Here is a 13,343-nt window from a genome sequence, read left to right as displayed (position 1 = left end):
CTGGAGTCCACAGAGGTCAAAACCAGCGCTGGATCTCTGATATTCAAAACATGGCACCCACTCCCCTGCAGTTCCGGGATTTCCTCCCACCCATGTAATGAATAAAATGACGATCTGACTGCATATAGCAGGACCAAGACAACTGGGCAAATACCCTGCCAGCCTCATCCCATATCAATGCAAGGAATATTATCCTTATAGTTATCATTATGACTAGGAGCAAGATCTTCCACGTTTTCTGTCTGAAACACCCCTTACCACCTGAAGTTTTCCTAAAGGGCAAAAAAATAAATAACTACCACTTAATACAATGGATTGGCCAAAAGAGATTTTAAAAAAAAAAGGTCAAAAAGATCTTACTGAAAAACCTGGATGACCTTTTTGGCTAATCCCATATTTCCATATCGTTAATGCCCTGACCTCCCCAGGTTGGGCTTAAATTCATGGGAACATTCTCTAATATGGTTCTGTGTTTGGAATTCCTTCTTCCCTGATGTGTGGTGGTGGTGGTGGTGGCAGCGATGGTGGGCTGGGGTTGGGGGGTGGTAGGTGTGCGAGCGCTTCTAGTTTTGTAAGAATTTCCCAAGAAAATATCCTGAGAATCACTAGGTTTTTGGAGGTCAATGAGAAATAAGAAGACAGTTTTCTAGGTGACCAGGAATCTAAAGGGACATCTTTCTTTCACTTTCACCATTTCTCAGGAAGGTACAGAGACTTGTTTTTTTCTGGCTGCCCGTAGGCTCTCCTAGCAGGTTTCAATCTTTCTGACCCAAACCAATGTCCACTTCTTTCCTCCAGAAATTACACTCAAAAGGAAACTATTCATGGTGTTTAAATCATCTGTTCAGGTAAAAATGTGGTTTTGGCAACTAAAAAAGTCGAACACCATCCACTCACTTGGATAGCATCACCAACTCAATGGACATGAGTTTGAGCAAACTCCAGGAGACAGGAAAGGACAGGGAAGCCTGGCGTGCTGCAGTGCATGGAGTCACAAAGAGCTGGACATGACCAAACAACTCAAACCACTCACCATCACCTTAAGTCTTACCTCCAGGCCCCAAGACATAATGAAATTCCAATAGGCATGTGTTTCTGTAGTGCCCACCCACTCTCAGCCAAAGAGGTGACCACTGAGCAGTGAAAGAAACACAGGGAACCCGGCGCCATCTTGATCCGGCTCCTGGCTTTCCACTGAGCTGTTTCAGACTACATATAGCTTAATCCCAGGCTGTCCCAGACTACATTCAGCTTAATCCCAGTTTAATCTATGCTCTGAGTTCTCAAGCAGGAAACAGACAACATACCATCTTCAAGAACAAGGGCATCTGACAGGGAACTGTCTTCACTGGCAATATTTCCGTCTGGGAAGACAGAAAAGCATCAATGTATGAGTTAAGCACATCCCTTAGACAAAGCTCTATCTGTGAACATCGTTGAGTTTCCCACCATCCCATTTCTTTCTAATCAGAAAGAACCCAGGAAACAATCAAAATGCTGTTAGGCATTTCTTTTGACAGTCTCTGTGGTAGGTCATGACTCACCCCCCATCCCTGACACTGCAATGTGCCCGTTCTTTGTTTCACTGGCGACAGCAATACTGAGCAGCTTAATATCCAGCATAAAGGCTGCCTGGCCACATCATTGCCCCGGCCCATCTCAGGGCGCGTTCCAACTCAACCCAAGGAAGTGACCTGCTATTTATTCTACACACGCGAAACTAGGGTGAGGAGCTTGGTTTGGCTCATATGACAGTAAATGACTTCTCAATAAACTTCTTAAGCCATTAGCAGACAAAACAAGCTTCTAAGTACAGCTTCTCTCTCCAAAGCTTATTTTCAGAGACACCATTCAATTAACCATGAGAACACACCCAGAGGGAGACAGAAAGATAATCCCCTTCCTTTAGCAGCTAGGGAAACTGAGGGATATCTAGGGAGGGATGGCTTGTCCAGGGCTGTGCTGCTCTCCTGGCTAAGTCAGCAAAAGATCCCAGGTCTTTAGATCCCAAGCTTAGCCTTTTATCTCTTAAATAACAAACCAGGCTAAGGCATGGAAGAAGAAACTGGAATTACTCTAATTCAAGTGGGTTCTTATGATCAAACATATTTTCAAGGAGGCAGAAAAATGGAGAAGGTATATTCTTAAGCAGATAAACACATGGCTAACAGCTTGGATGGGACCATTCACCAGCTGGTCAGAGAGTGAATTACAGACGGACTCTGCTGGCTGCCCTCACAGAATGGCCCTCGCTGAGCAGGCGGGGGAACCATGCTCTTCTGTGGTCGACCAGCAAGACGTCTGTCCCTCAGCTGTCCCTCCCAGACTCTGTCAGCCTTGCTGATGTTTCTGCAGAGTTGGGGACCCCCCCGGGTCCCTTCAAGGGTGCAGAAGAAGTCCCAAAAGGCAGAGAAGACAGAGGAAGGCAGGCTGACTGCAGCTCTTTTAGGGAAAATGACAACATCTTCGCCAAGGACAACAGGGCAAGAGGCAGAAGACAGTTATTTCAAATTTCCTAGAGCAAAAAAAACTGTTTTATGATCTTTCTCTCTTTGAACTAAGAATTCTCTTAATTTGTATTGCTTGATGAACTATGAACTGCTAGGAGACACAGCCTTGACTAGCATCTTGGAGTCGCCAGTCTGTTATCCCCTCCCCAGGATGCCCATAGTTTTAGGCTACAGCAATATATATAGAGAGAGAGCAATGGTAAAACATACATAATGGAAAGTTTACTGTTTTAGCCATACAGTTCAGTGAATTTAAGAACATCCACACTCTGGTGCAGCCATCACCACCATCCAGCCCCAGAACTTCTGTCATCTTCCCCAAACTAAAGCTCTGTCCCCATAAAGCACTAACTCCCCTGTCCACCTCCCCCAACCCCTCGTAACCTCTCTTCTACTTTCTGTCTTCCTGGAGCAAAAGTTATGATAAATGTGTATAAACTATGAAAGGATACTTGATGATATATCTTAAAGAAATTGATAAGGAAGGACCTACTATATTCAGGGAACTATATTAAATTATCCTGTAATAACCTGTAATGGATAAGAATCTGAGAAAGAATAGATGTATATATCTAGTCTTTTGTGAATCACTTTGCTGTACATCTGAAAGGAATGCAGAGTTATTCAACACAACTATACTCCCATTAAAAGAAAAAGAGTTTGCTGACTTAAAAAAAAAAAAGGATCATGATAGCTGGGAGAGACTTGAGAGTTGGTGATGAATTCTGGGTTCTTCCCTTCTAGTATTCACCAAATATAGTCTCCCCAGCTCCTAACCCCTCCTGGACCAGGGTTTTGGGCTCTAGACCATCACAGTGGGGAGGCCCAGACCTCTCCAGCCTCAGCAGCATGACAGAAGCCTATGGAGACAAAAGAGGGCTGCGTGGGTGCTGGCCTCGGGGTAGCCCAGCCTCCCGACTTTCCCTCCAGACCTGGGTAGGGTGACCAGGTCCCTGAGGATGTCGGAGCCTAGGCTGGCTCAGGACTCAGCTCCCAGGAGACTGAGAGCAGTGCACTCCCAAGAGGCCATAAAGAGTAATAATACTCCTTTGATTTGTATAATCCCTTTTATCTCTGGTTCTGAGTGCATCTTATTGATCTCACTGGTACCAGGTCTTTCTAGCTTCATCTTATGGATGGAAACATTAACGCACAGGAGTAGCTCCTCAGCTTGCTAGGTTACTCAGGGGTCTGGGCTTTGGGTCCACCTCTGGACAGGAACACCCATCCCCTGAGGCCAGTGGGGGAAGGGAAGGGACACCCACAGTGGGGAGTGGTCTTAGCACTGACCGTCGATGATCAGCGAGGCCCTCTGGGTGGGTTTCTTCCCAGATTTGACGCGGTTCTCGTTGATGGCGCTTTCAATCTCCTGCAGCTTCTTCAGTGCGTTCAGATAAGAGGTTTTCCTCTGCTTCTTCAGTTTTTTGCTGACATTGGGGTCACTGGCCAGGCGGCGGGCAGCCTCTGTAATCTGGGACTGAATGGCAAACTCCCGCTCCAGGCGCTCCAACTCGGCTTCCTGTAGGAGGGGGAGCCGAGGCCACACTTAGGCAGATACTGAACAGGTGATGCCCATCCTCCCACCCCCGCCCCGCCGCGCGAGACATGCGCACTAGGGAACCAGAGGCCTCAGCGCCCACCCTGGCTGGGCCTGGCCCCTCAGCGCCTGCTCCTCCAGTCCCTGGCAGCCAGGGACCTTGACACGCCCGCTTTTGAGACTCTAGGCCTCTGATCCATCCTGGGGACAAACATCAGCCCTGAGACTGGCACCGTCACTGAGAAGCAGGGAGTTTTCAGGCCTGGGGGCTGCTAGGGTTCATTTCCAAGGTCTCCAGCAACGTTCTGGAAGACCCAGCGTGGAGGCGATCCAGGGCCCACTGGGTTGGCGTCTGCTTTCCACTAGGGGCATCTCTCTGTGCTCTTCTGTGGCTTTGCTAGCAGGGGACTCACAGGGACAGCCCCACCCCACCCCCGCTGACCCCAGCTGCAGCACATGCCCTCTGTCTCTCCTATTTTGAGTCCTTCATGCTGGGCCTCATCCCTACTTAATCATGCCTCCTTCAGATGTTTTCTGTGAGCTCTGCTGTCCACACACACCTGCTCTGCACACAACTCCTGCTGAATGACCAGGGACCCCCCCACCGTGAGTCTGGCTGGTGGGTGGTGGAGCAGGCCCCTGCTCCTTGGATCGTCCTGGGCACCCCTTCCTTTCCCATGTGCCTCCCTCCCTTCCTCCTCTACTCCTGACTTTGGCTGAAAGGAGTAGGGGGATGAATTTTCCCTCAAACAGGGTTTTGAACCCAGGAGAAATGCAACTGTGGCCACCAGAAGGTGCCTGGTGGGCCCAGAGGATGAAGGGTCCCCTCAGATTAACTGCTGGCTTCTCTGCAGCTCAGCTGGTCCCTTCTGCAGACACCACCCAGACCATCAAGACCAGGGGAGCCCAAGCCTGCATTGTGGCTCCGGAGGATCCACAGCCCGGCTAAAACCTGAAAGGAACGGATCTAACCAAGGAAGAGCAGATTACCGAGCTCACTGGAGCCAGCACTTCCTAGTCAATGGCCAAATACTCCACCCTCACCTGTGGGCACCGTGTGCCAGGCAGGGTGCCTCCATCAGGCACAAAACTCTGAGCTGGACTTCACTTCCTGTGGAGCCCTAAAGGGACAGGCCCAGGGGGAGACTGAAAGGAACAAGGGGTTAATGAAAGTCCCCGGGTCCTTCAAACACCCACTGCATTTCTTCATCCCTGGAGAAGAGTAACCATAACCAGGCAGACTCTTGCCTGGACCCTCAAGACAAAATAGTTACCAAGGACACAGCCTGGTCTGCGAGAGTGACCTCAGCTCGCAGCTGCTCCTGGGAAGGCAGAACAGCCCTGGCCCAAGACCCTGACTGCGATTTTGTGGGAGCCCAGGACACACTCTTGCTACTTAAACCAAGCCAAGGACAAGGCTGGCAGCTCGTCTGCACAGATGGCTGCCTGCGTGTGAACAGGGAGGTCAAGGGCATTCCCAGGAGAAAGGGGCATCTGCTGCTGACATCTGCAGGAGACAAGGATTCTTCGGGAGCCGAGTCATCTTCTAATGGGAAGTGTGACAGAGGCTCTGTGAGAAGGCGTGATGGGAACGTGGGAAGAACCACAGGGCATGGGTAGGGTGGGGTACTCACTCAAGTGGGGTCTCCCCTGGAAAGTTCAGTGCAGGTGTCTGACTAGTACAAGAGGAGCGGAAGTCTCCAGGCAATTCTGACGACAGCCGGGTTTGAAAAATACTCCACCAGATGGTTCTCTAAATCGCACCGGCCTGTACCCCAGTTCTGACTCTGATAAAGTCCCAGGCCCACCCACAGCCCAGCACCCCTCCTCTGACACCCCTCATGGTTACTAAACATCTAGCATTTGTCAGTACTGAATTAAATATTTTCTGTCCACTTGCTCACTTAATCCCAGCAACAGTCTGGAGAAATGAGGGTCATGACCTTCGTTCTACACAAGAGGAAAACTGCCTCCGGGTTTGGATGAAGGGTTCTGGTGCATCCACCAGTTCCTCCCAGTGCCTGGGGATGGGGGGCTGCTATTACAGATTTCAGGAGACTGGTCACCCCCTCAGTTGTCTCCAAGGCATGTGTGTTTCCCCCTCAACTCAACCGCTGCACGTGTTATGTGACAACATCAGGTTCTCTTTTTAAAAGCACTAAGCCCGTACAGAATTCCCTTCTCCACTGGCTCTGATTCCTGCCCTTTGAAACCCTCTGTTCAATAGTGTTGTAATGAGTAACTGTATTCGGAATAAATTTGGAAAGCCATTTCCTGGACGTGCCCCTGGGGCCTGAGGTGTGCCTGGCCTTGAATTTCTATTGCTCTGAGACTGGATAACATATTAACCAAGTGGGTGCCCAAGGCTCACTGGAAAACACTCTGATGCTGGGAAAGATTGAGGGCATGAGGAAAGGCCAGTGACAGAGGATGAGATGGTTGGATGGCATTACTGACTCAACGGACATGAGTTTGATCAAGCTCTGGGAGACGATGAAGGACAGGGAAGCCTGGCATGCTGCAGTCCATGGGGTCACAAAGAGTCGGACACGACTTAGTGACTGAACAGCAACGAGGGCAGCCCGATGGGCTTTCCCCAGCAACAGCGCCCCTGCACCTGCTGACACGGCCTCGGCATTCTTCCTTTCTGATCGTTTTCTCTCACAGATCACACAGCACACTTGGCTCTCAGTGACAAAGAGCTGGGAGAAGTACACAGGACTGTTGCGGAATATCCTCCCGCTAACCCTGCTGCCTGCGACAGGCCTGCTGAGTCAGACACACAACCTCTGCAGAAATCAAAATGCTTTCAGATTAACACAGGTAACCAATCCTACTACGGGCACGGAATACTGGCCAAACAGATAACTTAAGAAAAGACTACAGGAGGGCTACTCAGGAGGAAAAGAGGGTGCGGTGTTGGGCAGAATGAAACATCATTAGAGAAAACCCTGGCGCCCTCACAAATAGGCCAGGAAGGCAGGTGTCAGAGAATCTAGCCACAGAGAGAAGAAACATGCACCTCTCCTTTGGGCAAGATTTTCTGCTCATCCAGCTTGAAGGCCGTCCCGATTCTTCTTCGAACAATGGGTGGTTCCTCTCCTGGATCCAGGGGATACTCTACGGGCAGTTTGCCCGTCAGCTCCTGTAGAGGTGTGACATCATGGGAGGAGGGATCAGCAGAGCGTCCATGACTGGCTTCTAGGACATGGACACACACACACACACACACACATGCATGCACATACACGGACACATACGCATATATGCACACACATACACGTGCACACACACATGCACACTGTTCAAAGTACAGATCCAATACATAGCTTTGAAACCATAACCTCACACAATATTAAGGTTAACAGGAGTTCCTACAGTGCAATTTCATTTCTACAAATGTTATGAGAGCAGTCCTTCTTTTACAGAACAGAGGCACTTGGAAAAGTTTTTCCCAAAGTAAATTCCTATCAGGTAAGTCAAGTCACTGTTGGTTTTCATCATAAAAACTCAAATTTCTTTAACTTGTTAAGTTCATACATGTGTCTGGCGTGTCTACTGAGTGCCCCGCAAGACTGCACAGCCAGTAAGAGCAGTGGCAACACGAGATTGCTGGTCTTTCTGGCTCTAAACTCTGGTTCTTTTCACTGCATCAACTATTCCCTCTCAAATATCAAAGTTTAAAATGAGTCTTTCAAATGAGCTTTCTTAGGAAGATTGGTATCTATTGGGCAAATCCCAGAAAAGGGCATTATTACATTATTTAAAACCTGAATATGAGTAATAATTATTCCACTCTGGCTGGATGCTCAAGGAACAGGCTGAGCTCAAAAGAAATTAAATGTGTACAGATATGAGTTTCAGTTGAAACTGAAATATAATCAATACTACTGACAAAGCTATTTAAAAAAATCTGGTATATGTGCCTCTGAGGCTCTGGAAATCTAACTGTTGTGAGTAGGACAGTGAATTTAGTGGACAGACCACCGTTGGGACAATGGTCCCAGGAAAAGGTGAAGAGAGGTCTGTGGGATGACTCACGGTTAGGATTAGGCTCTCTCTGAGTGGTTACCTTTGGGCTGAATAAAGATTACATTTGAGTCAGCAGCTAATCCACCTAGTGGAGCCCAGGAGTCTACTGCAAGGAGTCACTTCCAGGGACCAGAAAAGCCTGGGAAACCCACTGCCTGCCTCCGAGGCACAGGTGGCCCTTCCAGGCAGAACCGAGCCCTGGTCTCTAGTCTCAAACCAACATGGATGCTACATGAAGACCCAGTGCAGGCTCTTCTTGGGAACATCTGTCACTCACGCAGAAACTTCTGTGCCAGGCAGCCTCCTATGGGCAGGTGAGCCCTGATCATTAGATTCCAGGGGCAGACTGACCTTCCAACAGAAGGAGTGACCTGGCTTCTCTGCACCACTGCTGTGTGCGTCACTGGGGTGTTGGTCTGTACTTGATGGGTTGTGTGTGTGTGTGTGAGTGCATGTGTGGGTACACCTGGCATGTACAAGCACACCCACTCCCTGCGACCCCAGGCCTCTCCTCCTGGGTTCAGGCCATCAGGAAATGACCTCGTGGGCTTTTTATTCCCCAGTGTAAGCATTTCAGAGCACAATGGCCAACTCTTTGAGTACAAAATGCTCTGCAGTTTTCTTCCCTGTTTTTTTTTTTTTTTTTTCTGTTATTCTAAATGTGGTTCAAATGTCTCTCAAGTAGTTATATGTTTACTCGGCAACATTTTTATCTACTGCCCTGAAAGTCTGCCTATAAACAACATGACAGAGGGTTTTATGCTGTTGGGACTTTCTTTTTGACTTTGTGACTTAAAAAAGAAGGGAAAAGTTGTTAAAATGGGCATTGATTTAAAACTCTAAAGAGTCTATGGTTTTCTAACATAAAACTGCAGAACAATTACAGTCCAACATATAATAAAATTTTTTTAAATCTATGAAAAATTTAAAGGCTGTCTCTAAATTTCCTCTTCCATTGTAAGGTACTACAATATTGAAAAGTTGTATTGATAATTACTGCAAATCGAGAATCTGTATTGTCCCAGCAAGAGTACCAAGCCTTCTGAGAATAATGAAATAAAACTTCAAAAAAGACAAAAAAAAAAAGTCTGTGGCTTTAAAAAAAAATATCTTTTTTAAAAAATGAGGCTACTGATTTCCCACCATCTGCTTGAAGGTATTTGAGTCCAGGCCTTGATTCTCCATATTTAATCTGATTTCACGTGTAACCAGAGCTGCTGGCGAAAGGGGAATTTAACACACTCTGGTGAGAGGCTCAATGGACCCGGTTCCCCTTCTATTCTTATGTCAGTTATATTCTGCCAAACACTCCCACTGCATCTCATTCAGGCTGCCCCATGCCCCAGATGACAAAAAGCTTCTCGATACCCTGAGCTGAGGGGCATAGTGTGGGGGGGGACACAGAAAGAGCAGGACTATCAGGAGACAAGTTCTCCTGTCCCCTGAGTTCAGAGGAGGTGGGAGACTGTGACCGGCTTCTTGTGAAGTCATTTCTGCCACTCGAGCTCTATTTTCTGGGGTCCACATTACAAAAAGTAAGAGCTTTGTTTTCCTTATTTTGCTTTTATATTTAAGAGAGGCCCGTAGACCTTTAACAGACATGCTGACCTTGCCCGGACATGTTTCACCAGTTTTCTAGTGCTGGTTCTCTGCTGGGTTTAAGGATGCTGCCTTTATTAAAAGAAAAATAAGGCTTTACAAATTAACAACTGCAGATACCCACACCCATGTTGTCTCAGTCTTCCCAATGCATTCTTTATAAAGAGCTTGCTGATATTAACAGTATCACAGAGCACATCCCCCAGCCGGGCCAACTGCTTTTCCCAAGATTTGCAAAGGATTTGCGCTAATGTGGGTCTGCTTTGAGCTGGCTCCGGTTTAAATCAATCCAGAGCATAATTAAGCCAAGTTGAACTGTAATGTGATCTCCTTCTGTGGCCCCTGCTTTCATTCTTCCCGGAGTAAGGCATTATGATTTGGGGGAGGGGAGTAACACTCTTCAAGTTAGTTTGGGAACACCTTTCCACTTCCCTTTGGGAGTTTTTGACCAACAGAGCTCCTTGTACTGTTACATGCAGGACTATCTCTCCCCCAAGGGTTCCCACCCCATCATATCTGTGTGCAAGCACGCTCACAGTAATGTGAATTGCATTAAAAGAAATCAAGCCTTCAAACATAACAAAGAACTGTGGAATAAGCAGAAGGTGGTGGAAAAAGACACAGAAATAAATATAAATAGCGATCTGCTACAGCCCCTAAATCTCAATGAGATGCGAGACGTGTGTGTGTGTGTGTGTGTGTGTGTGTGTGTGTGTGTGTATACCTGAGGAAGCACTGCTTTGCATAAATTAGAATATTTTTTAGATGATTAGGCTAAGATTTCATTTACAAACAGCTCATGCAGCTCAATATCCAAAAAGTAAACAACCCAATCAAAAAATAGGCCAAAGACCTAAATAGACATTTCTACAAAGAAAACATACAGATGGCCAAAAAAGCACATGAAAAGATGCTCAACATCACTAATTATTAGGGAAACACAAACTGTAACTACAGTGAGGTATCACCTCACACCAGTCTCAATGGCCGTAACCAAAAAGTCTACAAATAATGAATGCTGGAGAGGCTGTGCAGAAAAGGGAACCCTCCTACATTGTCGGTGGGAATGTAAATTGGTGCAGCCACTGTGGAAAACAGCATGGAGGTTCCTCAAAAAAGTAAAAACAGAGCTACCATATGATCCAGATATATGTCTAGGAGCAATCCAACTCCTGGGCATATGTCTGGAAAAAAACTTTTCTGAAACCAGAAAAACTTTTTTCGAAAGTATACACGCACCCCAGGGTTCACTGCAGTACTGTTTGTAGTAGCCAAGACATGGAGGCAACCTAAAACGTCCACTGACAGATGAACGGATAAAGAAGATGTGGCACATAGGTACAATGGAATAGTCCTCAGCCATCAAAAAGAAGGAAATAATGCCATTTGCAGCAACATGGACGGACTGGAGACTGTCATTCAAAGTGAAGTAAGTCAGACAGAGAGAGACAAATATCATACGACATCAAAAAATACATGTGAAATGCAAAAAAAAAAATGGTACAAATGAACTTATTTACTAAGCAGAAACAGATTCACAGACTTAGAGAATGAATTTATGATTACCAGGGGGAGGTATAGATTAGGAGTTTGGGACTGACATGTAGACACTGATATATTTAAAATAGGTAACCAAAGACCTGCTGTAAAAACAAACAAACAAAATAGAAAAAACTAAAGGAAAAAAAGCATCATCTACCAAAAAAAAAAAAATAACCAAACACTAAAAGACACACACCAGATCATGAGTTTTAAAGATATATCAGAGGAAATCCTGATTTCCTTGTTGATCCCTAAAGGTGCTTCTCACTATGATCTCAACAAAAATAAATCTGAAATATACTCAAGAAAAACAAAAGCCATAACACTGATAAACTCAGGCACAAAGTCTTAGGAAGATGGCAAACCATTCCATCCAACATGGTCCTGTCATATGAGGAAATGCTTTATAAACTATGAGGTACCGTGCAAATGTTGCTGTTTACCGTTGCTATCATGACTGTTATTACTACTTGTCATTTGGCCCCTGGGGGGAGGTTCTCACTGGGAATTCTGCCAAGACGTGCTTTCACTGCTGTCAGCGTGTTTCACTATGGTCCAAGATGAGGGATGCTCATCCCAGGGGCTGGGTGTCATCAACAGAAGAGGTCCTGCTTCCCTCTTAGGCCCACTGTGATGCCCACCCTTGCCTTTTATAAATTCACGAGCACGGATGAGCACACAGGATGAACCAAGGGTACTCACCGCTTCTCGGAGGCAGAGTTTCTTCAGCTCCTCCAGCCGCTGGCGCAGTGTTTCCTCCAGAGCTTCCTGCCTGGATTTCAAGGCCGCCAGCATGTCTTTCTTGGCCGACTGAGAGCTATCTGATTCCTGAGAACCTGTCAATTAACAGCAGGGTTACCAGGCCAGTCGACGAAGGGATGCACATCTGGACCACAAAGGAACTGAACCGAAGCCCACGCTGTGGATGTGGGATTTACCCCTGGAATCAACGGAGTGTGAAATAAACAGGTGCTTGGGGCTCCAAGCTTGAGGAACAACTTCTCAGCACTCTGGGTAATTTGCAACTGGTCAGAAAGACTGACAGGGAAATGTACATGCCCGAAAGAGAAGTTTCTCTTCCTTGATTATCTTAAGATATGTCATACATCCATTTTAATTTCACTAGCAAATTTTGATAAATATTTTGCACCAAGAAGGGGAAGTAAATTGAGCCAGTCATTTGTTTAATTTTTTTTGGCCATGCCACACAGCTTGAGGGATCTTAGTTCTCCCACTAGGGATTGAAATTGCACCCTTGATAACGAAAGCACAGAGTCCTAACCACTGGGCTGCCAGGGAATTCCTGAGCCAGTCATTTTAATACATAGTTTTAATTTCTTTCAATTTAAAGTGTTTATTTTTTTCTTAGTACAAAGATAATGCATGTTTATCATAAAAATCTGACAATGTAGACAGGTATAAAAATAATCCATAAGCTAGTCACCCAGAGGTAACCACCAATAAGCATTTTCTTTTGGTCTTTTTAGCTAAGCACATATAGTTAAAAAATAAAATGAGATTTTTATTGTAGTTTTTGAATGCAAGACTGAATCATGAGCAAATTCCCTCCTAATAAAAGTTATCCCTATTTTTACATGCAGCATAGAAATATCTGCTTGCTGATTCAAACAGCAGCCTGCTAGACAGGAAACCATTGTGTAGCGCAAAGTGTAAACCAAACAAAAGGAAAATAAGCTGAAATGCCAACTGGAGAGATTTACGTTAGATCAGAAGAGTCGTTTCTGGGCTGCAATGTTTGGACTCTGAAATAGGTTTCCCGCAGTGAAGCGATTATACCTTTTCTACCTGGATGGTTACACAAGGCACTTTGACTCCCTGGGAAAGGAAACGTTGCTTATTACTTTGCTTCTTGTGCCATGGAGAGCAAAATCTTAGAAATGGATTGGTGTGCCTTCAAGGGGCCCCTGTCATGAGATCTGCAACAGCATCAAACGACATCGAATACCTAGAGATTCATCTAGTGAAAGGTGGACGGATCTCCACAATGAAAAGTAGAATACTCTGATGAGAAAAGCAAGACCTCAAACAAGATAGGGAAGTACTCTGGTCATGGATTGGAGGCTTGGTGTTGTAATGATGTCAATTCTTCAGGAACTAAACCA

The 13,343-nt window shown here is 46.2% G+C and overlaps 1 protein-coding gene across 13 annotated transcripts in view; it reads right to left on the bottom strand.

Annotated features, from left to right (window-relative positions):
* The window catches only part of FRMD4A (FERM domain containing 4A), a 521,947-nt gene that overhangs the window by 23,229 nt on the left and 485,375 nt on the right, over positions 1-13,343 (bottom strand). For 11 of the 13 annotated variants that reach the window (XM_086334274.1, XM_086334272.1, XM_086334273.1 and 8 more), the window contains 4 exons: positions 11,923-12,056; positions 7,070-7,192; positions 3,801-4,029; positions 1,308-1,364 (listed from right to left, as the gene is read on the bottom strand). In XM_086334274.1, coding sequence (XP_086190400.1) covers positions 1,308-1,364; positions 3,801-4,029; positions 7,070-7,192; positions 11,923-12,056 — 543 coding nt within the window. The remainder of the gene's footprint in view (positions 1-1,307; positions 1,365-3,800; positions 4,030-7,069; positions 7,193-11,922; positions 12,057-13,343) is intronic. The other 2 variants (XM_086334270.1, XM_086334279.1) reach the window with 1 other exon arrangement.

The sequence above is a fragment of the Bos grunniens genome, chromosome 13 (assembly GCF_055505025.1).
Source record: "Bos grunniens cultivar Pamir isolate PY7600 chromosome 13, Bosgru_T2T1.0, whole genome shotgun sequence".
NCBI classification, from domain to species: domain Eukaryota; kingdom Metazoa; phylum Chordata; class Mammalia; order Artiodactyla; family Bovidae; genus Bos; species Bos grunniens.
Note: the sequence above shows the minus strand (reverse complement) of the source record. Positions and strands in the feature narration are given on the sequence as shown.